The 26,953-nt window shown below is 39.1% G+C and overlaps 2 protein-coding genes across 2 annotated transcripts in view; both read left to right on the forward strand.

Annotated features, from left to right (window-relative positions):
- The first annotated feature begins 249 nt into the window (after nucleotides 1–249).
- CDC73 (cell division cycle 73) overlaps nucleotides 250–26,953 on the forward strand; it is a 113,888-nt gene continuing 87,184 nt past the window's right edge. The window contains exons 1-8 of the mRNA XM_075710888.1: nucleotides 250–393; nucleotides 5,977–6,082; nucleotides 7,082–7,151; nucleotides 8,766–8,828; nucleotides 8,918–8,970; nucleotides 10,687–10,775; nucleotides 13,066–13,282; nucleotides 26,616–26,714. Of these exons, the coding sequence (XP_075567003.1) occupies nucleotides 263–393; nucleotides 5,977–6,082; nucleotides 7,082–7,151; nucleotides 8,766–8,828; nucleotides 8,918–8,970; nucleotides 10,687–10,775; nucleotides 13,066–13,282; nucleotides 26,616–26,714 (828 nt within the window). The 5' untranslated portion in view covers nucleotides 250–262. The remainder of the gene's footprint in view (nucleotides 394–5,976; nucleotides 6,083–7,081; nucleotides 7,152–8,765; nucleotides 8,829–8,917; nucleotides 8,971–10,686; nucleotides 10,776–13,065; nucleotides 13,283–26,615; nucleotides 26,715–26,953) is intronic.
- Nucleotides 6,176–6,571, forward strand: LOC142593527 (ubiquitin-conjugating enzyme E2 D2-like). Its single transcript, XM_075710324.1, is given in 4 exon segments — nucleotides 6,176–6,215; nucleotides 6,248–6,340; nucleotides 6,343–6,513; nucleotides 6,516–6,571. Coding segments are annotated over 4 exon segments (360 nt in total).

Consider the following 26,953-nt stretch of genomic DNA (forward strand, 5'->3'; position numbering starts at 1 on the left):
GCGGGCGCTCCCCTCGGCTTCCCCGACCGGCAGGGGGCGGTGCCCCGCCCCGCTCAGGCGGGTGCCGCCCTGGGGGCGGGGCCGCGTCGCTCCATGGCAACGGGTTCGGCGTCGCCCCCTGCAGGCGGCGGCGGCAGCGGCGCCGCTCAGGCGCTCGTGGCGGGCAGCCCGGGGCCTGGCGGCTGGCGGCGGGGTCCTCGCGCGGCTGGCAGAGGGGCCGGGCCGGAGCGGAGCGGCGGCGGCCGGCGGCTCCGGAGCGAAGATGGCGGACGTGCTGAGCGTGCTGCGGCAGTACAACACGCAGAAGAAGGAGATCGTGGTGAAGGGCGACGAGGTGATCTTCGGCGAGTTCTCCTGGCCCAAGAACGTCAAGACCAACTATGTCATCTGGGGGTGAGCGGCAGGGCCGGGGCGGGCGGCGGGCGGCCGCTCGTCCGGGGAGCGGACCGGCGGGGGGTGGAGGGAGAAGTTGCCCCGAAGTTGCAGGGAAGGGCCCGGGGAGCGGGGGCCCGCTCGGCGGCGTGCGGCCGGCACCCTTGGCGGCGGCGGCGGGCGGGGGGTGGGGGCGATGCCTCCTCCCTCTCCTGCGCTGCCGGCAGCCCGGTCGGGCAGGGAGGTCTCGCCGGTCCCTTCGGGAAGGTTCCCAGCACCCCGCCCGGCGAGCGGCCGGCCGGCGCCCCGGCCCTGGGCCAGAAGAGCGGCGGGGCCGGGGCGAGGCCTTTCCTCGGCGCTCGGCCTGGCCGTGCGGCCCGGGGGGGCTGGGGGGTCGCAGCGGGGCCGGCTCATGCCGTGAGATGGCAGGAGGCAGCTTCTCCAAGTCTTCCTGGGTTTTGTGCGAAAAGCAGGCGTTACGTTTTTACTCTGTTAGTTCCTGTGGGCTACTTCTCTTTCGCTGGAGCTTTGTCCTGGCGTCGGAAAGTCGGTGAGGTCCAAAGCGACGCGCTCTCCGTAGTTACCTGCGAGCCCCGTTGAACCGTGCAGGCGCTTTGCTCCTCCTCAGCCTGCTCCTGGCTGAGGCCTCTTCCTGGGCTGGACCTGATGCAGGCTGTTTCCTAGTTGTTCTCAGCGTAATAAACACGTAGTGTTTCTGTTCCTTAAATGATTGTATCAGGTAAAATGCTTATTTTTAGAAAACTTGCAGAAAATGAGGTTTTGTACCGGTTGAATTTTCTAATATGATATGTGTTGCTTACAGTGCAAGGGAGTTCTTCATTCTCCTTTCCTCTGAATTTAGCAGCTGCTTGCTTTTAATGTCCTAACTAGAAGGACTTCAATGCATCTTTCTTAAACACAAGAGAAAATAATGCTTATTGTTATATATATCAGATAGCGAATGTTTCAGGTACTGATTAAAGAGAGTACATTTTCCTGTGAAGCTTGATGGAAAAATAGAAGAACCTGCATATTTCTCAAAAAAACTCTTGTAGTTCAGTCTATGACCAGAGGTTTTTTTTTTTTTTTTTAGTTTTCATAATTATGATGTAAATGTAAGTATTGCTCCAAAATCTGGACTTCTAATTTGACAGAGAAAGGAAAGAAACCTGTTTGTTTATGTTAACTTGTAGACAGATGTTTTTCTCTTTAACTGATTTTACTTTTAAAACTAGACTAATTTTTAAACTAAATTTAAAACTAGAAATGTGCTATTTCATTGCTTATCTTAAGCTTTCAGAATCTCATTTGGGATTTATTTGTACTTCCTGGCTGAGTCGGGGATGCTGGTAGCTAGACTGAAGAGGAAGAAAAATATTTGCATAAGCAGTTAGTTTTAAAATTCTTGAAAAGTCTTAGTTCTATTTTTGCTGAGCGACTGTGTAGACAATTATGGTGGTTTCCTTGCTACAAGTTGCCTTTCCCAAGCAGTAGCAAGTAATGGTTAACCAGACAGACAAGTTTCATTGCTCTTCCGTAGGGAACAGAGAAACTGATATGCCAGCCTAACTCTATTGCTGCTTAGGAGAGCTTGAATTAGGCCCAGAAATTGTTAACAAAAGACAAAAAGACAGCAGCTGGAGAGCAAAACTTTATTATGTACATTAAGACAGTTTTATCTTCATGGTCAGGAAGGAACTGTGGGTGAACAGAGGATACTCTGAGAACAGCAGCAGTAACCTCATAATAGCTGTTTATGTCCTTGCCTCTTGTGAGAGATGTGTTGTAGAATTTGGAGTTTGTTTGTTTGAAGTAAGTTAGTAAATCTTGGTTCAGACCAGTGGCTTCTGAACTTTTGGTAGGATCAGATTGCTATCAGTTCACAACACTTCTTGTGAACCACTGTGGAACTACATGTGCCTAATCTTTAAATTGAAGACGCTGTAAAAATGAGACCAGTTCTGCAAGCCATGCTTGATAGCTTTGGCACCACAGTTTAGGAGCTGTTAATTTATGTAATTGCCAGGCTTACACAGGGACTTATGAGGAGCACTTTCAAAAAATTTTAAGATTCAAAACCTTTTGTATTCAGGTCACTTGACAGGATCCAAACTATACTTTCAGTGAGCGGTTGTTAGTGGCTTGGTCTTTCATGAAGCAAATCTTGAGTTCTGTTTTAGGTGTCCACAGCATGGTTACTGTAATTGCATCTCTACTGCCAGTCTGGAGAGAGTAATGCAAGTCCAGACAGTGGTGGTGGCATTCTGTCCCTGCTAGATTTAGAAGTAGTCCCACTAGGCATTTAACACTGTGGCTCTTTGAGCAGCTAAGCTGGCAGAAGCCAGCAGCGCTGCCCTGCACTGCCTTCTCTCTGTGCTAGCACAAGTGTCAGCCAAGCAGTGAATTGGTCTGAGGAACTGAGCCAGGTTAAAAGTAACCGGGTGGGGGGGGGGGGGGGGGGGGGGGGGAAGGCAGAAATTAATTTAAATCCAGTTTAGTTTCCAGCTAATAATTATATGAATATCCCTGCTGGCTCATGAAGAAGCCTAGATGGTCTAAGATGAGGTGTTTTAGGTGTTTTGTGTGTTTTGATCTAATGGCTGATCTGTGGCCCCTGAAGAGTGGTGACAGAATCTGTTTCAAAACCGAAGGAATCAGTCTAACAGAGAAACTTACTTGCTTTGTTTACCCAGCAGAGGGGTTTGTATGCACAGCTGAGAAGTTTTTAACCAGTGAACAGCTGGTCATGGCCATTGTAATTTGTGTGTTACTCTGCATGCCTAGTCTTGTATTTTTAAAGATTGCTGCTTTCTTTTGTGGATGAGACACAGGCCTTTATCCCTACAAAAATTCATGCTTTGAAACATGAAAGAGGAAATAAAGCAGTTAAAAATTAATAAACTCCTGGCGCCCGCGGGTTGAGGGTGAATGGATGAGCTGGAAATAAATTTCTGGTGTTAAAAACAAGCAGGTGAAACTTTGTCTTGCATTACGTGAACATTTTCTCCAGCTTTTAAGCTGAAGTTTTATTAAGAGATACAACTCTTAATAGCTATTAAAGCAAAAATATAATTACTAGGCTTTTTGAGGTCTGAATCTTAAGATTTTACTTTTTTTCTTAAGTAATTGATGCCATTAGTAAATATGGAAAATAAGAGAATTAATTTCTTTTGTTTCTTTGGATGTCTGTAAACTGAGTGAAGTAAGCTACATTCAGATCAGCTTGCTTTTAGTTCTCTGTTTATTGGGCAGGTTCTTTCTGTCTGGAAAACCTGAAAGGAACAAAACCTGATGCTGAAATGTCAGTTTAGACTTAAATTTTCTCCTTGCGTACAACTGCTTGTCCATCTGACGCTTTCCTTTTAATGTGCAATATCTTGTCCTCCCAGTAAAACATCCTCTTACAACCATAATGAGCATGGGGATTTCTTGTGTGTGTGGTTTAAGTGATGAAGTACCAGCTGTGCCCTGCTGAGCTTTGGCATTGCCTGTGGCTTTGTAATACTGTATTTTCAAATTAACAGATAACCATTCAGTACTTGTTTTCTAAATTATGCCATTTATTGCTTAATAAAAACTTGAATAGATGACCGGCTGGACTTTTTATATGACATTCAGTGGATATGACACACTTCAAAGAAATAATGAGTTATTCTGAAGTGAGATAATCTCTAAAATGTTCATTTGAAAATGAAGGGACAACTGCATCATGTGACATAGACTTCACTTCAGAGCCAAGTCTATGTGGAGGAAGCTTTTGTTTCTACCAGTGTTGTGAATATGTTTAGACACCACCTTATCAAAGATAGCAGTGAAACAGTAAAATACTCAAACGATTCCTTGCTGAGGAATCCAGTTCTGTTGGCTGTAATTATGAAGCCAACTTTTGGCTTCTTAGCAGTTGAAAGATACTATGTCTCTTCCCTTTCCTCTTCAGGAACAAAACATACATGCACTCCCCCACCCCCCCATGCAGACTAAGTTTTTGGAAGGAAGAAATGGTGAAAGAAAGATACTTTATTCTACCGTTCTTCCTGTATTTTAAATTGCTTTTCTCTGCATGAATAAAGGTATACTGATTTTCTCAGGCATCATTATGAAAGTAATGTTTTCAACCTTACTGCTAGTACTGAGTTCTGAACAGGTTATTGGACACTTTCGATCTAGATAATTTCAGAAAAATAATTGCAAGAAAAGCAGTAGTGGCGTTATATCCACAGTATGGAGAAAACAGACTCACATGTCCGTTGCATTTAGTAGATGATTGTGTAGCTCTTTCAGGTTAAAAAAAAGTTACGGCTGAGTATTTCTTATTTTCTCTCCCTTCCCCCCGTGAGCTTGGCACTTCAGTGCTGAGTGTTTCGATGCTGATGGTGAGCCATGAGTAAAGCCACTGTACTTGGAGGGAAAACTCCTTCTTATGGTTTTAATGAAAGTATTTTTTCCTGAAATCCCAGGTTGATCAAAATTCTGTGCCAGTCTTAAATTTTATGGTTTTGGCCTGTTCTTCTGGTGGGTCATCATCTTCGGGCTTTGAGGTGAGCCGGCTGGTTGGGGACGTGGACTGGGCAGTGTGGTGGAGCCCTGTCCTTCTAGGAGGCAGGGTCTGGCAGGTCCCAGGTCTGGGCAGTGGAGTTGCTGCTCTCCTTGATTTCCTGGTCCCACTGAGGGCTGTGAAACTGATGGAAAGGTCTGTTTCTCAGAGCAGTTGAAGTATTTAGGGAGCAGGTTTTGTTTTGCAACTGGGACAGGCATTGCTAGCCCTACAAAATCTTCTAGTAACAGCATAAAGGGGTGAACATGTGTGTGAGGAGGGAATTATGTTCGATGCACGTGGAGCCAAGCTGAAACTGCATTTTTTTGTTTGGCCTTGTTTTGGGGGATTGTTTTTTTTCAAATTGTTACACAGAACAGATTCCTTTTTAGACTTAAAAGGCATCTCTTTCAAACAAGCTGTTTTGAAGCTGAGATTAAACTTGATGCTGTAATGTTGCTCTGAAGTGGTCTGACTTCAGTGTGGGAGTTCATTGTGATTTTGGAGTCTGTTTTGGTTTTGTTGGTTCTGTGTGCAGTTAGTTTCTAGTCACTCCTTACTTTGACCTTTCAGCACCATTTTGAACCTTTGGCTCTTTAGACTTCACAGAATTTGTATATTCTGAGTTCTTGACTGTACTCCTCTAGTGGTGAAAATTCTGTCCTGTTATACCTGAAGAGCATGTAGTACTATTTTTTTTCATTTGCAGTTCAGTTATGTCCCTCTAGCTGTCCCAAATAAGGTAGGTGGTTCCTTTGATAATCAGAATAAATATGTTTCAGATGTGGGAGAATGTGTTCTTATGGTTTCCCAAGTCTTGCTTCTTGTATATTTTACAACCCATCTAGCTCTTATTTTTGATCAGTAAAGAGGCTGCAAGAACATATATCCCTCACTCATATTTGTTAACATGATTGATAGTTCACTAGTTTGGCAGTTGCTTGATAATACTACCGCTTTCTTTTTGAACTTGTCATCCAGAAAGAAAAGAGAACTTTGCTGAAAAAGTGTGTACCTGAGACAGAGATGGACAGGTTAAATGTTAAAGTCTTTGTTTCATGATTTTACAGGACAGGGAAAGAGGGCCAACCCAGGGAATACTACACTTTGGATTCTATCTTGTTCCTGCTCAATAATGTGCACCTTTCACATCCTGTTTATGTCCGCCGTGCTGCTGTAAGTAGACCATATAACATTTTATTTTGTCTTGTTTGTGATAAGTAATATGTGCATAGTTATTTTCAGGGAACGATAGTAGCATTTAAGTGTATGAATCTGGCTGGGGAAAGGGAAAAAGATATGCAACAGAGTGTGTGTGTGTTTAAAACAACACCTCTACAGAGGGATCAAATAACAGTCCCTGTCAAGGTGGAGTATTTTTCTTGACAATTCACTTCCCAACCTATTATCCCTTCAAACCACCAGGTTGCCTTTACAACAAGTCTGCCACCCAAATATTGACAGTAATGGCAGCATTTCTCTTGATGTTCTATGGTCACAGCTGTCTCCAGCACTAACTGTTTCAAAAGTACTTTTGTCCATCTGTTCTCTGTTGTGGGATCCCAATCTAGACGATCCTTTAGTGCCTGAGATTGCAAGGATCTACAAAACAGAGAAAAGTATAGCAGAATACCTTTGGAGTGGACTCAGAAGTATGTAATCTAATTAAAGAAATTACTAGATAAGCTGTACAAATAAAGATAGGGGAGCTCTGAAGGAGAAAGTATTTTTGATTTCCATTTGACTGCTTTCTATGAGCCCATGCTTCATCTTACCCAGTGCCACATGATTACCTGATACAGCAGTGCTGTGTGTTATACAGGCTTGGAAAAACAAAATTGAAATACTCTATTTCTGTGTACCAACATGGCTCCTGGCAGAGGAGCATGTGTGTTAAAAGCTAGTTCTTAATCCTATTTGCAAGTTTGAAGTGAAGGAGGAAAAAGACTGTCCCCCCTTTCAGTTTTATAGCAGACAACATGTTTCATTTTCTGTAGTTGAACATTCTCTAGCAAGTAATTGTATTTTTAAGCTTGATAGTTACGCTTTCTTTGGAGGTAGGACACATGTTCCTGTCTTTGTGTGAATGAGTAGTTTCTAGGAAAAGTGAAAAATTTTCAGCAAGAGACTTTCTGAGGGAATAACAGTTTAATGTCAAGTCTGCTCTCTTTTCAGACTGAAAACATTCCTGTGGTAAGAAGACCTGATAGGAAAGACTTGCTTGCATACCTAAATGGGGAAACATGTGAGTGATGCTTTCTTTTAACTTAGACACATAATGCACTTTACTGCTTCATATTTATTGGACAAGCAAGGGGTAGGAGGGGAAAGATGGTTAACGATGGTCAGTTTGGAGCTGCAGATGACAGTCAAACTTCTCAAACAAAGTTAGGATTTCTTTTATTTTTTAATTTTGTTCTGAAATTAACTATTTTTATGGCGCTTAGATAGGAACTGCATTCCTACATGCCTGTTTAGAAGTGAGGTACTTTGTTGTTGTTGTTAACATCCTTTGGTTAATAGTTATGTGTTAGAATCCTTAGCGTTGTTGTGGTTTAACCCCATCCAGGAACTAAGCACTACACGGGCGCTCGCTCACTCCAACCTGGTGGGATGGGGGAAAGAATCAGAAGAGTAAAAGTGAGAAAACTCATGGGTTGAGATAAAGACAGTGTAACAGGTAAAGCAAAAGCTGCACACGCAAGCAAAGGAAAACAAGGAATTTGTTCACTACTTCCCATCGGCAGGCAGGTGTTCAGCCATCTCCAGGAAAGCAGGGCTCCATCACATGTGACGGTTACTTGGGAAGACAAACACCATTGCTCGGAATGTTCCCCCTTTCCTGCTTCTTTCCCCAGTTTTATATGCTGAGCATGACATCATACAGTGTGGAATATCCCTTTGGTCAGTTGGGGCCAGCTGTGTCCTCTCCCAACTTCTTGTACACCCCCAGCCTACTTGCTGGTGGGGTGGTGTGAGAAGCAGAAAAGGTCTTGACTCTGCGTAAACACTGCTCAGCAATAGCTAAAACATCGCTCTATTATCAACACTGTTTTCAGCACAAATCCAAAACATAGCCCTGTACTAGCCACTATGAAGAAAATCAACTCTATCCCAGCCGAAACCAGCACATCATTTATATTTTTTGTTCTTCAGACTGTGGGAAATGTTCAGTAGTGCATTGATTTTGATGCAATGAGTGTGTGGGATAAAATCTTCAGTATACTAAAATATATCAAATCACTGCTTTGTCAGTCTGGCAGATTTGCCTGGTATTCCATCATCTTAACATTTTTGTTAACAATAGTCAGAGGAAAGAGGTTTCTCTGAGAGAAAGATAAATATGGCTTACTTCTGTAAGTTGCTCGGTTTTGTAGGTGGTCTTAGAATTTTAAGTATGCTGGAATATGAGATTATTTCTGCGATATGAGCAGTAAACTATTTTTTATATATATTTTAAAGGGACCAGCAGGTTGTCTTTATTCCAAAAACTGCACAAACCAGTAGATCTTGATTCCAGGTTATAAAGTAATTATCTTTGTGACTCTGTTATGTGGTATATACAGATCATAGAATCACTGACTAATTTAGGTTGGAAGGGACCACAGCAGGTCATCTGGTTCAATTCCCTTTTCAAAGAAGGGCCAAATGACCCTGAGCAACCTGATCTAACTTCATATTCAGTCAGGTTCTGAATATCTCCAGGTCTAGCGTTTGACTGCCTTTGTTACCTAATATCTAGTTAGAATTTCCGTTCTTGCAATTTATCTGTTGTCCTTCTTCCTTTTATACTTAAATAACATTTAAAAAACATTTGCAAATGTTTTGTACTTAAACGAAATGTTGTGTTTGATTACAGCAACCTCCTCAAGCATAGACAGAAGTGCTCCACTTGAAATTGGTCTTCAACGGTCCACTCAAGGTACAGTTTAGCTAAAAAAATAACTTTGAGGTTTATTTTATGGAAGTCTGCTACAATCTTGCATTTTTAATGTCCTCTTTTTCTTGTAGTTAAAAGAGCAGCAGATGAAATATTAGCAGAAGCAAAGAAACCAAGAATAGAGGTAATGACAGTAACTGTCATCAATACAAATTGGGGGTGCTGGTAAATTACAGTATTTATCTGTTTTTGTAGCAATTCAGTTGGGCTACTTTATCCTCTGGGTGCACACAGTACTTCTAAGTACTTCTGTTAGTGTGAACATGAGGTGGAAGGAGTTAGAATTTAAGCCTTTGATTTAAACTTGGAATTTTAGTTGCTAGATATATGTTGTAGTATGAAAGGAGAAAGCCTGGCCATATATCTCTAAGTACCTGTTGCATTATAACCTCTCTGCTAAGACCTATGGATTGGAATAAAAGTGCTGTTTAATGACTGATTATGGTTACTTGCCATCTATGAGTTGGCATTACAACTTAATTGCCAGTCTTATCTGTATCAATGGATACTTATTTGTTTTACCTGCTGTTTTAGTCTCTTTGTAGTAGTATATGAAACTGTCCCTGTAATTACTATTTTGTGAAGTTGTGTCTTAGGTAATTAATTTAACAGTGTATTTTCACAAGTACATCTTGAATAGAAGCAATATGTCTAGTTAAACCCATGTTCATCTAGTCTCCTCTGAGTTATTATAAATCTGGCTGTATATATTTTCAGAGTACTGAAGCTTTAGATTTCTTCTTAGAAGAAATGTTATCAAAATACATAAATTCCCTTATTCCAGAATTGGATTTGAACATTGTTTGTGCGTAGCCATAACTGCATAACAATCATAAAAACCTTATGCATTCTTAATGGCACATGAGCATATGATTGCTGTGAGATGACCTATTGGTTATCCATAGATTTTTGTTCTATGTGACCCTATGTGGTTGTGATGCCAGTATGTTTTGAAACTGCAGATCTTTACCATCATGGTTCAGAGAATCTAGAATTCTGCATATGAGCCTAATGAACTTATGCCACTTCTGTTTGTTTTTTTTGTTGCTGCTCTGGCAGCTCAGAGTCTGTAGAGTCTGTTTTAAGTCATTCAGAGATTGTTTCGGTGTAGAGATTCCATGTCTCTCCTGGTACATGGACATGACTGGTTTTGCTGTGCTTCAGCCATTCCAAACTACCTTTTAGCAATAGGCCAGGCTTGATGCTGATTTACGTTTTGTGGGGAAATAAGACAGATTAAACACAAGTGGTACCAGTGTTAAAAAGCTGAAAAGATGGCTTAAATTACATCTCTACTGCTTTCTTAAATTACACACCTGTCTCAAACCTGGCTTGAGTAACTAGAGGCTTCTTTACTCTTGACTTGTTTTTATATTTACTAGGAATGCCACTTATAAAAATTCTGCATCAAGATATAACAGTTCTGAGCAGTTCTTTTATTTAAAAATGCCACTGATTAAATATCTGGGCAAATTTGAGTGTCCGATGAATTTACCCTAAATATGTACGTATGTATATGTGTTGTCCTACCTCAGTGTATATTGTGCGCCAGCTTTAAGTTCTCTGATTTTTCTATTGTTCTGAATTGTTGTCTGAGCAAGGCTCTTTATGAGGGAATGGTACTTTCCTTTTCATTATTCTGATTATACATTGTGGCTCTTGAGAGGAAATTTCCAATAGCTGTACAGTTAACACTAATGCACAGTTCAAAAATACTTGGAAATAAAGATTGTCCTTGCAAATGTTTAAAAAAAAAAGTTCTAAATAGCTTTAGTTGTATTTATTAAAGAAAATGCACAAAAAATTAAACATTACAATTAAACACTACTGTTGCCACTAGGATGAAGAGTGTGTGCGCCTTGACAAGGAGCGGTTGGCAGCTCGGTTGGAAGGACATAAAGAAGGTATCGTGCAAACGGAGCAGATCAGGTAGGAATACTTCTTTTTCTTATGGATAAGGCTGAATTAAAGGACTGATAACAATTCTTGTGCTGTTCAGGACACCTGGTTTTACTTCTGTCCAACAGCTCTCAGTGGAAGTCTCCCTCTCTTGGGTACTATCATCAGTAATGCTTGAGGAGGCAGAACTTCATGCCTGGTCAGACTCTTGTTCTTGAGTGGAAGTTCAGATGTCATGGCATGAGATTTGCTTTGTCTTGAGAAGTGAGCAGGCAGTTGTCTCTTGCTCTCACAAAGTCTGCCATTTCTGCTTATTTCTGCCATGGTGTTTACCTAAGCAGTCAAATACAACGAGCAGAACTGCGAGAGTTCTGCGAGATTATTTCTCTGTATTTCAAAGAAAAATATCCTGTACTGAGGAATGTCTTGCATGCAAAAGGAGGAAAACATTGTGAGAACAGATCAAAGGGTAACCCAGCCTCTGTTTGAGTCCCTACAGAGGTGAGCTTCTTGCCTCCGAAGAGGCCAGTAGACTGCCAGAAGATAATGCACTGTCATTGCCATAAGTAGTAATCAGTATTCACGTGCTTAAAAACTTGCCCATCACCTTTCCTTTTCTGTTGTATCCATCCAGAATTTTACAGAGCATGACAGCTGGTTTTGAGTCTTACACCGTATCTTCCCAAAGCCAGGCAGAAATGAAACTATTCCAGGACCTTGTTGATGCTACTAAGATCTGGGACTTATAGGGTACCAGACTCTAGTAGTTCATTTTCAAATACCTGAGTTCAGAAGCCTTAAAATAAAGGTTATAAAGCCTTAAAATAAAAATCTGCTTAATTTCTTTAGTGTGTTAGGTCTCATAATATGAAGTGGGAATTATGCTTTGTGCCGTTCAGGTGTATGAATATGAATGAATGTACTGCTTTGTCTGCACTGGATTTTGCAAACAAGTAGTTTCACTTGCTAGTCCAACTGCATTCTTGAAGTTTATTTCTTGAGCATAAATAATACCATGAATGCTTGTCTGCCCCTTACTGGGATTAAATTTATCAGTTAGCCTTGCAACAATTAATATAGCTAAGTGAGGCATTTGTAGAGTCCATAATTATGTCTAACCACATGAATAAATACATCTTTTGAATACCTTATTCCTCTCTCTGTCATATAGGTGTACTTAAGAAGAAACTATAGGATAAAAAAGAAATCTGATTGTCATACATGACTTAAAATCAGAAAGTCTAAGGATCAAAAACTTAAAAAGTACACACATTGTTTTGTATAAACTAATAATCCAGATACTAACTTGAGTGTATCACAACTTTTGTTTTGGAGCTATGAGACTGCTGCAGTGAGGATTACTGAATATTCTTTCATAATTACTTTGTATTCTGTATTTACAGATTTTTTTTTAATGCTGGGTGTAAAAGACTGCCCTTTTAAAAGTACAAGTAATGTTTGCAGGCAGTGAGTTTGAACTCTGTGCTTGTCACTGTTGTTACTTTAAGAGCAACACAAAAAAGTTTCCTTTCCAGTAGCTTAGTTGTGAAAGGAGAATACTTCACAACCAGGATTTGTATTAATTTTTCAGTGTAACCTCAAAAAAAGAAATCATGTAAAATTGAATTGGGTATGTGCAGTTAGGATTGTGCAATTCAGTCCTTTTTTTTTTGTTTTTCTTCAGCTCACCTGCAAAACAATAGGGCTCGCTCTTTGGCAACCATATTCTGTGTTTACAATTAAAAGCAAACAGATAAAGATGTTGCACTCTTGGACTGAACTGAGCTAGCTCAAACACAGATTAATGTGGACAAAGTTACTACTGTCCCTTGTTTGTTTGGCCTACATGCTCGGAAAAGGTAACACATCTTCCAAGCGGCCAAGTCCATGTAACAGCACCTCGGCTGAAATTTAGATTAATGCTTTGAAAGCCTTAGAGCAGCCAGGGATTGATTGACTGGACACAAAATTGTAATCCGCTAAAAATAACGGGGAGCTGAAATTCAGGTGATGTTGTTAAATGGAAGTGTTAGTCCTGATGCTTTGTGTTTGCAGTCTTTACTTCTGCTTGTTGTAGTTGGGATTTTTTGATGGTTTTTGTGCTAATACTGGGATGGAGTCCCTTGTCAGAAATTTGATTCTGATGCCCAAAACAGCAATGCCAAGCTCACGTAATCTTCAAATATATGTAAGGTGATTATTTTATGATTTATTGCATAACCATAAACTTTAAGCAGGATCAAGTTACTTATTCACAAATTCTTTCAGAAGAATTGTTTGTGTAATTATTCAGTCTCTTCTGTTATTTTTGCTCATTTAGGTCCTTGTCTGAAGCCATGTCAGTGGAAAAAATTGCTGCTATCAAAGCAAAAATCATGGCAAAGAAACGATCCACTATCAAAACTGATCTGGATGATGACATAACTGCTCTTAAACAGAGAAGTTTTGTTGATGCGGAAGTGGATGTAACCAGAGATATTGTCAGCAGGGAGAGAGTATGGAGGACAAGAACAACAATCTTACAAAGCACAGGCAAGGTAATGCTCTAGATGCCAAGCTATTTTTATGACCCAAATGACAAACTGCATTTTCTCTTTTCTGTATCTCTAGCTTGTTAACTATAGATGGCTGGGGGTATTATGCTTAGTGTTCTAGGTGAAGGTAGGCTTTGGAGGGCTCTTGGCAACAGTGACAGAAGAGTTCATTCTTACCTTATTACGGTAAGCCTAAAATGTATCTCAAAATAATTGCTTCAGCAATTTAAAAGATACCAAGTAATTGCTTAATTCCTCTTAAACAAAGCTGGCTTGAGCCCTACAATTGGGAGGGCTGTATGAAAGTACCTGTGGGTTTGAAACAGACAAAAGTGGAGAGTAGCTGATAGAAGTAGCAACATGTGTACATTGAAAGTTCAAAGGCTGCTAAGCTGTGGAAAACACCAAAGTAAGGAGAGAAAATGCCAAAATGAACAAAACCAGAAAGTGTTACCATGAGGAGGCTTTTCTATATATTTTTGTTCCTTCATGGTCCTTTAACCCATGTCTTTAGCTGCACTTGGTTATGTGCCATCCAGAACATGGTTGCAAGCACAGCTGACAGCTTACTTTTTGGACGTTTGGGCTTTTTTATTGCAGTGATACTTGGCAATAAATTTCTCAAGGAAGCAGTAAGCCCATTTCTAAAAGATTGCAAATGTGTGTTTTCCCAAGGTTACTGTCAGATTGCATCCTTTGTCTTCGCTACTTCTTTAAGTACTGTCACAGGTAAATAATGTTCAGAAGTAAATGAAGCCCCAGTTTTTATTTGTCTTATTTTTAACAGTATTTTACATAGCACTCATTTTCACAACCTGGTCTCATGGCATTAGTGGTAGAATAATTTCATTCATGAATTATGGGGTGACTACTAGGTATATGGCACGTACCTGCATGCTATGTGCAGAGTGAGTGTTGCTTCTTTAAGTCTGTGAGATTTGTCGTTCTTACTGCTGAACAGTTGATAAATTGGTAAGCCTTTTAACGTTTTAGTCATGGGAAGCATTTGTACTGAAGGAATCTGGGTAGCTTTTCCTCCTTTAACGAATCATTCATAGCATCCATATATTTACATGTCTTCCAAGGGAAACTTGCAAAGATACTAGGGAGAGAGTTGAATGTTTTATTGTAGTATCCTTGTAATAATAGTGAGATGAGGTAGTGATTTTAAGCAAAACCTAACATGCGGAGAAAGACAAGAAATAAGAGATCAAGTTTGTTCTTGGCCTCCAGCATGCAGTTACGTTGACTAGCCTTGATGAATATAACAGGTGTAATAGCAAGTCTTTATTTCTGTTTGCGCAGGATTGCAGGAGCATTCTTGATAGCATGGACAGAAATCATCGAATATTAATGTTTATATTTTTGTACAAGTAACAGTGAGAGTAAGTAGATGGGAAAACATCACTTGTTACCCGGGGCTGTGATTTATCCCAGGACAGCTCAGTGTTTTTTGTTTGTTTGTAGGTTGATTGGGAGGGTTTTTTCGTTGATTTTTTTTTTTCTTCCTTTAAGAACCTTTGTGAAGACCTCAAAAGTTTTTAGGAAGCTCAGATATGTTCTCTGGGGCAGATCAGTCCTTATCTACTTGCCTGTTCATTTAAAGAATTTTGATCAGGGAAGCATGATGCCCCTCTGCAAGTTCCATTTTGACTTTTCTGTATGATACTTGAATTGCTAACAGTTCTTTTTGTTGTAAATTTTCATTCTCTGCTTGGTATAGATTTATCTGCAGTCTCTTGAATCCTCCTAGAATGTTTAAAAACAAAATTGACTTCAACAGTTTACATACCATATTGTGTCTGACTTCTTAATATCTGAATTCCTTTAGAACTCCTGAGTGAATGGTAGCAAAAGTGTGAGCATTCCAAAAGGTCAATTTTATTGTTTCTTTCTTAAGATTGCTTCAGTCTGAGGCAGCTCCTCAAGCTTTCTTCTCCGCAGAGAAAAACTCCTGTGTATGAACTTTCCCAGTGTTCTCTGTAGTAAACAAAGATGCAGAGATAGCTTAAGATGCAAAAGGAAAACACTAGGAAGATCAGGCCACAGCAAAAAGACTCTATGATCCTTCTCAGCCTTCTGTCAGGTCTCCTGTGGTTTTGATGCGTTTGAAAAAAGTACCGTTTCCTTCAGCAAGATGCTCCTCAAAATTCGATGTGGATGGTGGTAATCTTAACTATATTTATGGAGTATTTACTGTTTCTCCTTTTGAACACATTTTCTGATTCTGAAGTTTGCTTTTTACTTCAAATAGCCTTTTTTGCTTTATAGAACTGTTCCAGGATTTTTTTTTTTGAAGTCTCCAGTGATGTAGTGTTCTAACATCTTTAGAAGTTTTCATGACACTTGCATTCTGCCCTTTTAGATGCTGCTTTTAATTATCTTTTGATAGCATCTTCATTGTTTTGTAGCTCCCCTTGCTGAAATTAAATAATGGTGGATTTTTTCCTGGCTACAGGTTTGGTGGTTTTTGTTGTTTTGTTCATTTGGGTTTGTGGTTTTGTTGTTTGGGTTTTTTTGGTGGTTTTTTGTTTTTTTTTTTTCATTTACAAGAACCTTCAATTGGAAGTGCATTGATACTCCTGTTGTAGAATATTTTTCAGCACTGTTGTGGTTTAACCCCAGCTGGCAACTAAGCACCACACAGCTGCTTGCTCACTCCCCCCACAATAGGATGCAGGAGAGAATCAGGAGAGTAAAAGTGAGAAAACTCATGGGTTGAGATAAAGACAGTGTAACAGGTAAAGCAAAAGCTGTGCACGCAAACAAAGGAAGACAAGGAATTTGTTCACTACTTCCTATCGGCAGGCAGGTGTTCAGCCATCTCCAGGAAAGCAGGGCTCCATCACATGTGACGGTTACTTGGGAAGACAAACACCATCACTCCGAACATCCCCCTTTCCTCCTTCTTCCCCCAGGTTTATATGCTGAGCATGATGTCATGTGGCATGGAATATCCCTTTGGTCAGCTGGGGTCAGCTGTCCCAGCTGTGTCCTCTCCCAACTTCTTGTGCACCCCCAGCCTACTTGCTGGTGGGGTGGTGTGAGAAGCAGAAGAGGCCTTGACTCTGTGTAAGCACTGCTCAGCAGTAACTAAAACATCCCTGTATTATCAACACTGTTTTTAGCACAAATCCAAAACATAGTCCCATACAAGGTACTATGGAAAAAATTTAACTTTATCCCAGCCAAAACCAGCACAAGCAGCTACCCCTCTAAAGTAGGTACTGTGGACTAAATAAGGAGATGCTTTTTCTTTTGAGACTGCTTTGGCCAGTTGCTCCACGAAGCAATTGCTTATAATAGCTAAAGAATTAATTGCTGCATCACTTCCCTTCTTGACACTTATCCAACCTACAAAGTAACTGCAATCTCTCATAATTACTGTTTTCTTCTTTGGAAGTCTCTGTACTGTCCCATTCATATTGCCAGTACAGCCCTGCTGCTATAATTATTTGGGACAGGCTGTCATTCATTTAGTATCATTCATTGGTTGTCATTCAAAGTTTATTTGACTGTAAGCTTTCTATAATGTGTTACACAGGTCCTTTATCTGTACGACCCCCTCTGTTACCCTCTTTTAATCAGATGTTGCGTTGATCCCTGGCTGTCGTTTTACTGATTTTGTGAGGTTGCTATTGTTTGTAAAATCACACATTGCAGTTCACCTGTCCTCTTTTGTTTTTAAGATTTCTAGAATTTCAGTTTGCTTGCTTATTTTTACATTTTGCTTAAACTTTTTGTTGAGGTATTTTTCCATAATTTTCTGCCTGATTATTATGCAGTTCTACCTTCTTTTGGAAATAGTGTTTGATTTAATTGCTAGTGGATGAGTCATCCTGCACTGGCTGTTTTAAACATCTGTTGGCCTTCCCCGAGTCTGTAGTGTAGTCTTCTAGATTTTATGAATAATGTAACATTTTTATGTAATCATTTTTCAGAGCCAAATTGCATCTGCTTAGTCTAAGGTTTTTTTTTTCCTCTCATAGTAGCTTAATTTTAGATCTATTTGAGAGGATGTATTGTTTAAAGCAATTTAATTTGAGGTTTGACTAAAGGCATGCAACATAACATTGCTGTTTTGGTGAGTCAACTGACAGTCTAACCAAAAATTCAGTCAGATTTCAAAAGCAATAAAAGTACTTTATGCCAGAGCTACTTCTGAATTCCTTTACCATTCTTTCAACAGCCACAATTGTTGGGGGCTTTAAGTAATTAATCACTTCTGTTTGTCCTCAATCTTCATGCAGTCCAATTCTCAGTCTTCACAAAAACACACAAAAATCAGGGTAAGGGAATTGCTATCTTCAGACCCGGTACAGCTGGATATGCTGGGGGAGAGGAGTAGTACGGGTGTAGGGAGAGAAGTTTAAAGAAGAAAAAGTGGAATTTATGTAATCTGTAGATTGGTATTTAGACAAGGTATCTTGCTGCTGTAAGAGCCTCACTGTTTGGGTTTTTTTTTTTTGGTGGTCTTTTTTGTAGAACGCAGACATAATAATTTTGGATGCTTACTTACATCGTGTTAGAGGGGTATGAATGAGTTCTTGATAACGTAGTCATGCCATTGACTATGGAACCTGTTTCTGGAGAGCAGGTTAAGTTTGTCACATTTTTATAGATGTTAAATCAGTTTGAACTGCAATATTGTCTGGTGAAGATATGTGAGAATTAATATTGACACTTTTGAAACTGCAAATCTTCAGGGAAAATACTAGCAAAATATTGCTTTTGTAATTTCTTTATTGGGAGAACCTTTGTGTATAGAACTGGGTATCTTCTCCAGTAGCTAAAGTTCTGAACTCGTACATAGAATATTTACCATCATAAGTGTTTGGAGTGTTAAGTTTTGAATTACTGCTTTGCAGAGGTTTCAGTTCTGTTGTGTCCATGTTTTTAGATAAATGTCTGGCTGTTTTGTAAAACAAACCATTGAACACCTAGAAAAAGCTGTGTTTAAACGGAAATGGATTCCTTCCTTTCATGTCCTTCCTCTGTTTTCCTTCCTGAACAATCCTTTGATTTTTGTGATGTCCTGTAGCAGGCTTCAGCAATCTTTTTTGAAGGAAAAACTTCCTTATTCCACCTCTACTGTAAATGTGTTCGTGGCTCTTGAATTCTTCCTGTAGAAACAAATTTAAGTAGCCTAAGCAGGAGTTTCAGCTTTCACAGGTGTATTTGGAGGGTGTATTTTTGTCAGTAACTTCTGATATATTTGATTACTGTTTTGTGGGGTTTTTTTTTTTTTTTTTCATATCTCCCAGATTGCTCAGAAATAAGATTAGCTTAGATAAGCAGCATGGTAACTGGTTGGGCCAGGTTGAATGTGCTGTGCTTGTGTGTAGAGAAATCTTAAAACTGGAATCTTGGAAATGCACTAATGAATGCCTTGTGAATTTATAACTTTGTGAAATGATCCAGTGTTCTTATAGGAATAGTGAGCTCGGAGCATTTCTGATGTTTTTTTAAAAAAATCTTTCATACTTTTCTTTATTGGGATATACTAGAGATTATTGCTAAAATTTTAAAACTTTGGGTAGCACTCTTCAGTCATATTGTCTTATAGTTGCAAGTGTATTACCTTTTCTTGAGTGAACTTTAACCCTACGTACAGGAGAAATAACATAATCCATCCTATCAAATATATGGGAAGGCTTAAAGGTTATACCACATAACCTTTCTAAATCACTTTGCCTAAGAAGCTGGAACAATTGCTGTACACACTTCATGTGAGTCCATATACAGACACATATTGATATAATCTGTGTGCTGCAACTGTATGGGACATGTCCAGCTGCTGGTTTTGTGGATTTCTTGGCCTCTTGTAGCAGATCTGTAAATCCCTTCTTTACTGCCTTCCTTGAGCCTTGGGTAAGTCTTCTGAAGACATTGCAAGGCACTAGGAGTCGAGTGACCTGTACGGTGTCTTAACGTTATTGTGCACCCGGATATGTTCCAGGGGAAAGCTCTGAAGTAGCACCATGTGAGTTGGACGTGCGAAATCTGTATTTGAGGTAAACATTTTTCTAATGGAATTAGCTGCTTATAAAATTGAAGAATGACCAGATGCAGGCTCCTTATGCAGGTATCTGTTAACAACAGAAAAACTTTGTAGAGCGTTAAAACTTGGTATGGGTTCCAAGTGACGTGAAACTTGGTCCCTGTAGTTTCATAACCTTTGAGTCACGAAATTGTATCTTTTTGTCAATATAAGATTGTTTCTTTATGTGTATATTACTTGCTAGGTCTAGGTTGAAATGTTGAAGCAAAGGTTTCATTTATTACTTGCTGTTGCTTCACTTCCGCAGACTGACCAATTTGATTCTCTCGCAATCTGGGTAGTTAATCTTTTTCCTGCTTAATATTTACCAAAAAATTAAGAGAATATTCTGAATTATGGCTTTTTATATGAAAAAAAATTGTCCTCTCTCCTTTCTAATAAAGTAGGAAGTAAGCCTGAATCAAATAAAATGGTTTTTCTGCCTTAATCTTGAGATTTTTATAGCCTCTGTTCTTATGTGAAAGACACGGACTAGGCTATCCAGCACATATTTTTCTTAAGTTTTGTTTTGAAAGCACAGGAATCTTATTTTGTATAACAAGCAATTTGTTTAAATAAACAACTTTTTTTGTTGTTGTTGTGTGTGGGGTTTTTTTGTTGTTGTTGTTAAAACTTCATCATTTTTCAGATTTGATGTCTTTAGTTCTGCAGTCCTGTTATAACATACTAGTAATCTGTACTTTTCTGTGGAAAAAAGATGATGATGCCCGGTGCATTGTGTATCCATAAAAAAGAACGTTAATACAGAAGGGAATGGACTCAGCTCTGACTTCACTTTATAGAGCATGACTGTGAGTTGTATGTATTAAATTCTATAATCTTGATTTTTCCCAACCACCCCACCCTCAGCTTCTGGGTATGTTTGTGTGCATGGTGATGAGAAGTCTGGAACCGAGTAAGATGATTGGAGTTTATAGCTGACCTAGCTAGAGGGATTAGCGATTTCCTGGTACGTGGCATTTACCTTGGATGTAACCCACAATTGCAAATTTATCTAATACAGTGTCTTGCTCTGAACTATTTCAGAATGTTATTCCTTTGTCGTTTTCTGTACATAAGTATTAAATAGCAGGACCTTTTCCCCAAATGAATCTTATCTTTATGGTGGTCAATGTTTTTACTTTTGTGTTATCACCTGGAAAATACTACCACTGCAGTTAGTATTTGCATACTTTATTTTTTAAATTAATGTTTTTAATTTGTCGGGTTGATCCTATTAACAGTAACTAATGTATTTGAAGTAAAAGCTGTGAGAAATCACTTTTGCAGTTCCTTTCAGTTCTCGTTTTTGTTCTGATACCTTTTGAGCATTCTTACTAGTGAAGTCATTTGTGAGGGGATTAATACTACAGTTACCACAATTTCAGTAAATTCTTTTATATGATCTTGTAACTGGAAAGTATTGAAACTAAAATAATTTTATAGCAAGACTAATATAGTATTTTAATAACTTTTGACAGCTAAAATGTCTGAGTAAAATTTTGGATATTTTAAAATGAATTATTTGATTGTAAAAGCAACTTTATGTATGGGCTCTAGGTGGCAGAATTGTTCTGTGTTTCTGAAATTCACAATAGTGGTGAATTTAGTAACAAAATTGAAAAGGCAAAGGTGTGCCAGGTTAATAGCAACCAGTGTCCTCATTAGTGCTTTCAAATGGAACAAGCGTATGGTTTTAGAATGGCTGCGTGCAAGTGTAGTGACATGGTATAGCTTAAGTTCTCAAACTCCACTTTGTCCTATATTAGCTTAAAGACTGTTGTATTGCTGTGAGGCACTAGTGCAAACGTTTTGAATACAACACCTAACAGAAAGATGGGCCAGATTATAAAAATTGTATTCATATTGAGGAATAATGAATCCTGTTTTGTAAATAGGTACCTTGAATTTGTCAGAAAACTCTGTAGAACAAAGCATTATGTCTCCTGAAAGAAAATTTAGGTCAGCTGTAAAATAACTTCACCATTCTGAAACACTACTTTTATAACTATTAAAAAAAAATACGTTTCTATATGCTGCATTCATAGGAGAAATTAACTCAGATTATGTACGAAGGGGATTTTTAAGCAGATTTTGTGCTGTATCTTCAGGATATGGTGTTGTTGCTCTTTCATGCTTCTGAATCGGCCTTTGTTCTATTTCAAATTAAATGTTTTGGTTGTCTTTCATATAATACTCTTGCTATAGAAATTTAGTGAAGATAGTAGGGAACAAGCGAGGAGTGGAACTGGTTACTGAAAACATAGTCCTCAAATACACAGGGCCAATGGCTATGTTTTCAATTCAGTGCGGTAGACTATAGTATACTTAAATGACCTTTTTGACTGGAACATAAAGAAATGTTATTTGATTCCCAGGGTAACTTTTTGTGAAACGGTGTGTCTGATTTTTATTTTTCTTCCCCAGCAGTTAGTAACAAGTTCAGTTTTATTAATAGTTTTTTATTGGTTCCCTAATCTGACAACTTAAAAAAATTGTCATGTACTCTGTTTCAGTTGGTTAGCTATGTAAATTCCAGTATTTTATTGCAAATTTCTTAAACTACTGTTTTCCTGAAAGCAGAACTAAGATGACCTATTTATTTAGGTGGTTCTTTTAAAAATTGCCTGTGTGGTAGTATGCTTGTTGTCTGACTTACTGTAGTGTGGTATGTACGGGTCAAAAGTGTATGGAGAGTACTTTGAGAGGTACCGTGAGCTTTCTGCAAACATGCCTGTTGGTGCAGTTGAGCATCTTGTGCGTTTTACATGTTACTCAATTGAAAGCAAACAAGGAGAACAGGAGAGGTGCATGTGTATACAATTCAAATATATCATAACTGTATAATTCAAGATCATGTTTCTAGCTGTGGCCTTTATCTGGAGGGTTCTTGTGTAAGGAGAGGAAAGATGCTGGGTCAGAAACGATGGAAATTTTTATGGTCCGAATAAGCACAGTGCAGAAGATACCAACACTTCACGTAGCTGTTCTACCAATGTATTTGCATGCTTGCAGTTGCTTGTGACTGTCCCTGAATATCAGTCTTGCATATGTCCAACCTTTGATTCTGAGGGCAATCTAGCACACAATATAAAATGCAGTGCTTTAGGACTGTCTTTAAATTAGAAGAGCAAGGAAGAGAGAAGATCACCTTCAGTGTTGGTGAACAGTTTACAAGTTGAACATACAAATTCTTACGCATAGGAGAGTGATGCCTTAAATGAAGGGCCCCAGAGTTAAATATGTGCTTTAAATTTAAACGTGCAAAATGTTTTCTTCTAAATATACAATTCATCTGTTCATGTTCCATATGAACAATTTTTTAATTTCTGCTCTACTTTTGCAAGACCACCTGAATACTGTTTACATTTTTGTCATGCAGTACACAGGAATTGCTGAAAATGTGTGACGAGAATATTGCATTTCTGGTATTACATCATGCCTTTCAGTCTGTCAGTTGCTGCAAAGGACTTAGTATGTCTGAGTATATCAAGCAAACATGTAAAGAAATGTGGTAAGGGCTTGATTCTTCCTTCTCCAGCCCTACTATAAGTCTGGACCATGTTTATAGCATTCTGCAGCTCTTGATCATCCTGGGATGCGTGTCCAACAAGAAATCCTTATTGTCAGCTCAAATAAGAGTTTATTTGAGTTTAGAGGGTTGTTCCTAGGTTCTTCTATGTCAGTAGTGAATACCAGAATGTAAAATCTGATTAAAAATTGGTTACAACTCAGCTATAGGAGTTTTATACAGCCATATAAGCCATGCTGTGTAACAGTGTATATGCTTCTAGTTTTATATGTTAGATTTAATCTTTTATTTTCATTCAGATTATTGAGATGAAGTATATTTTCTTTAATTTTTTTTCCTCAAGAGTTGTTTCCTATGAAGTTGAAATTGATATTTCTCCTTGATGATCATTATTAGAAAAAAGATTTTTTTTTTAAAAAAAAATTGGTTTTTGCTAGCCTGATAAAGCTGCTAGACTGGAAGTCTTTGTTAATGAGCATTAAGGTTACGACTGGTTACAGAAATTAAATATAGGTTGCAGAATGAAGATTGCAATTTTTCAGAACAAATTGTGATACATATAAAAGGAAGTACTTTCATTATAAAAGGGTTTTTGGTAGTGATGTAACTTAAGTCTCCCCCAGCAGAGCAGGATGATCTTACTTGCTCTGGCATTTCTAAACAGACTGGTGTTAAATTAACACCAGTGATAGTAACTTGGCTTGGTATATGTTAGTCACTATGTTGGCAAGGGATAGAGCATCTGTGCCAGTAAATTTTGAGAATTTACATACTGTTGCAGGCTTTCCTAAAGAATACGCGTGACTCTTTCTGTAAGATTGACTATGTTTATCTGACCGTAGGTGCTGTTATTGATTGTCTGTTGGCTACCATTGTTTTCCCTTCCGATTTACATCTAGTGCATGAGGCTTATTTTCAGAGGCATGAGGGAGGATGGGCAGAAAAATCTATTATGCTAGGGCTTTCTTTAAGAAAATATCAAAAGCCCAATCTGGTAGTTGCTGAAACATTTTGCCTCTTCTCCCCGCCCCCTGCCCCCAGGTGATGAATTATTATTAGGTGTAGACATGGTTGGAATCAACAAAGAGAGCTTTCATGGGAGTAGCAGCACTCTAGGCAGCTGACAACAAGAATCAATGGCATTGTCCTTCTACACACTAAGGATTTGCTTAAGCATCGTTTTTAAAACATCTTCAAATTTTTTTAAGACAGTGCAGAGACACAGATTTTTTTTTTTTCTGCTCTGTCCCACAGATCAGAAGTTTTTGGTAATAAAAATGTTTCATTTGCTATTAAGTTTAATTAAATCTAGGGCAGAAGCTAGGGGATGTTCGTATTCTGATCTCTGAAGGGATGAACAATGAAAACTTAGCAGTCTTGCAATTCTGCAGGGCTTTGCAAATCAGTTGGTACCTGCAGTGGACTTCCTGCTCGATCGTTTCTTTCTGTCACAGTAATGTAATCCCATATCCCTGACCAAGCCAATGAACAGCAAGATGATGATATTAGTTCGAGTGCTTGTTAAAACACTGCTGTTTTCCCCTTCCAAACAGATATTAGTTGTGGCCATGGGGGACCTGCATTTTTATGCTGTGCAAAAAAGACATCAGCAAGTACGCTTTGTAGTTCCATGTTTATTAGTGACTTCTTTTCAGCAGATGGGAGAAAATCCTGTTGTGTTTTTACCTCAAAGAAATCAAAATTTGGTCCAGGACATGCAATTTCAGGCTATTAAAATCTGAGATGCTAAAATGCTCTTGAAAAAAATCGTAATTTTAAATGTAAGCTCACTTTAAGAGTATGTTAACTGTAGGTTTTATGAATGAAGTATGGAGTGAAAGCTGGTTGTAGCTTCCTTGTGAGTGAAAGGAGACTTTGCTTCTACATGTACAATCACTCTTACAAAATTCTTCCTCTTGTTATTTAATTAGTTCCTCCTCCTGAATTTCAGACGACTTGAGTAGCTTGTCGTTTCCAAGAGACAGTATGTGATGAAGCACAGCAATGACAACAATTGTGATTGATATGCTGCCCAGTCCACAGTTTGGGAGAAACCTCTGAATTTCCAGTAAAAGCATGTAGTTAGACTTATTTGCTGAAGAACAGAGCTAATTTTGAGTATCCTTGTGTAATTGATATGTGCATGGCTCATGGCACTTTAAAGTTGTTTCCTTTGCTGTGCCCGCCCCGCGGCACAAGCCCCCCCCCCCCCCGGATTTTTCTGACTGAAAAGAACTTCAAATACAGTTTTCTATGAGTTCTTTCAGTCTTTGTGAAAAAAACTGGGTTTGCTCAAGGAATGGCTTTGCCTTTATAAGTGGGTTCTGGTGGTCTTCCAGTTCCCGCCCCTCTGGCTTGGAGCAGGTTGACAACGTGCTGACTGAGGTCAAGCGAACAAGCTTAGAGAAGCTTTGCATTATAGCTCGCTCTAAACGATTTCTACAAAATTCACCCTAGAAGTCTTTGTTTTGTAATTCATGCATTTGTTTCGTAATGCCAGTGGTGTTAATTAACACCACTTCAGTGTTAGCGTACAATACTCTGGAAGAATCTAAGCATTCTGTGAATACTTTATACTATTCTGAACCAGTAAAAAAGCCATTTGCCTTAATTGATATAAGGTTTCTTTTACTGATGAACCATTACTGAAAATTGTCAGTAATGACAGACATTGTGTACACATATCTCTGTAGCTTAAAATGCCTATTGAGTGGTAATGTAATAAGCATATGCTTTTCAAAAGTTTAATTAGTGTTTATATTTTTGTTGAGAGTAAAGCAGTCCTACTAATCTTACCAGGAGGAATGTGTTTTAAAAACCTTGATTGATAATAACCTATTTGTTCAGTTGTGCCTCAATGACTTGGTTATCTGAAAAAGTGCTGCATAAAGTTGTTAGAATTATTCTGGATGACTCTTGAATCAAGGATTTGTGAATGCGATTTCTGTACTTGCTTCCTCCAGTTTAAAATGGAAGGCTCTACTGCTTAAATTACTTGGTGCCAAATAGAGTGAAGTCATAATTCAAACTAAATACTAAAAGAACTGCACCACAATGTGACAGCTTTGTGCCTGTCAGCTGTTAACAACCAGTTGAACCATGTTCTGCTGTGCTCAAGAGCCTTGCTGGAAAGTGCAGGAGGTGGCTGCCTGTCTGCCTTGCCTCAGCCGCTCCATGCAGGATCAGGGAAAGCCTCCTGAGGCTTCAGAAGGACTCTTCTCTAATAGCAGCTGAGCATGCTTGAGTGGAGGAAAGCTTCTTGCAGCTCAGGGTTAGGCAGACAGAGGGACTGTGACCGAGACATCCTGTCAGGAGGCCAAAAGTGAGCAGACGGGATAGATTAGCGGGTAGATGCATGGGCCTCAGAGGTGAGGCTTGTCCTGGAAATCTCGGGTAAAAGTTTTTCCTGCTTGCTACAGCACAAAGGGTTCCAAAGGGACTGTAAGGGCATGGTAGGCAAGAGGGGAAAAGGAGATTAGTTTACAAGCCCTTTGTGAAGAGTTTGGTTTAGCTTGTGCTTTAGTGAAGCCAGTTAGCTTTAGCAAGTTTGGCCTTAAAGAATAGGGGATAGCAACGATGCCTTAAGACTCTGTTTGGATCCTGACACAGAAAAATAATCAGAAAACATCTATTTACAAAATTTGTACGCTGGTTTTGTTTTTCTGTGAAGCACGAGTTAACCAAATTGTGTCTTCTATCTGTGTTGTTATTACATGAAATGCAGATAGACAGCAAGGTTCATGGGTATCTGATGTGTTTTTCAGAACTTTGCCAAGAATATTTTTGCAATTCTTCAATCAGTAAAAGCCAGAGAAGAAGGCCGAGCGCCTGAGCAAAGACCTGCACCAAATACAGCACCAACGGTAAGAGCAGCACTTTGATGAATATGAAGGCTGTGTCTTGTCATTATTAAATATGAAATTTGTTTTGGTTTAGTTCCAATGAATGAACAACTTTCAAGCATAACTTCACAGATTCTTTGACTTAACTTACATTTATTGGTATTTAAAGAGTTGAATATATTAGTTCCATTTGTTCAATATGTTCTTGTTACTTGGAGATTAAACTCCTAGTGCCAGCTTCTGCATCTATCAAACACTAG

The sequence above is a fragment of the Pelecanus crispus genome, chromosome 5, assembly GCF_030463565.1.
Source record: "Pelecanus crispus isolate bPelCri1 chromosome 5, bPelCri1.pri, whole genome shotgun sequence".
Taxonomy (NCBI): domain Eukaryota; kingdom Metazoa; phylum Chordata; class Aves; order Pelecaniformes; family Pelecanidae; genus Pelecanus; species Pelecanus crispus.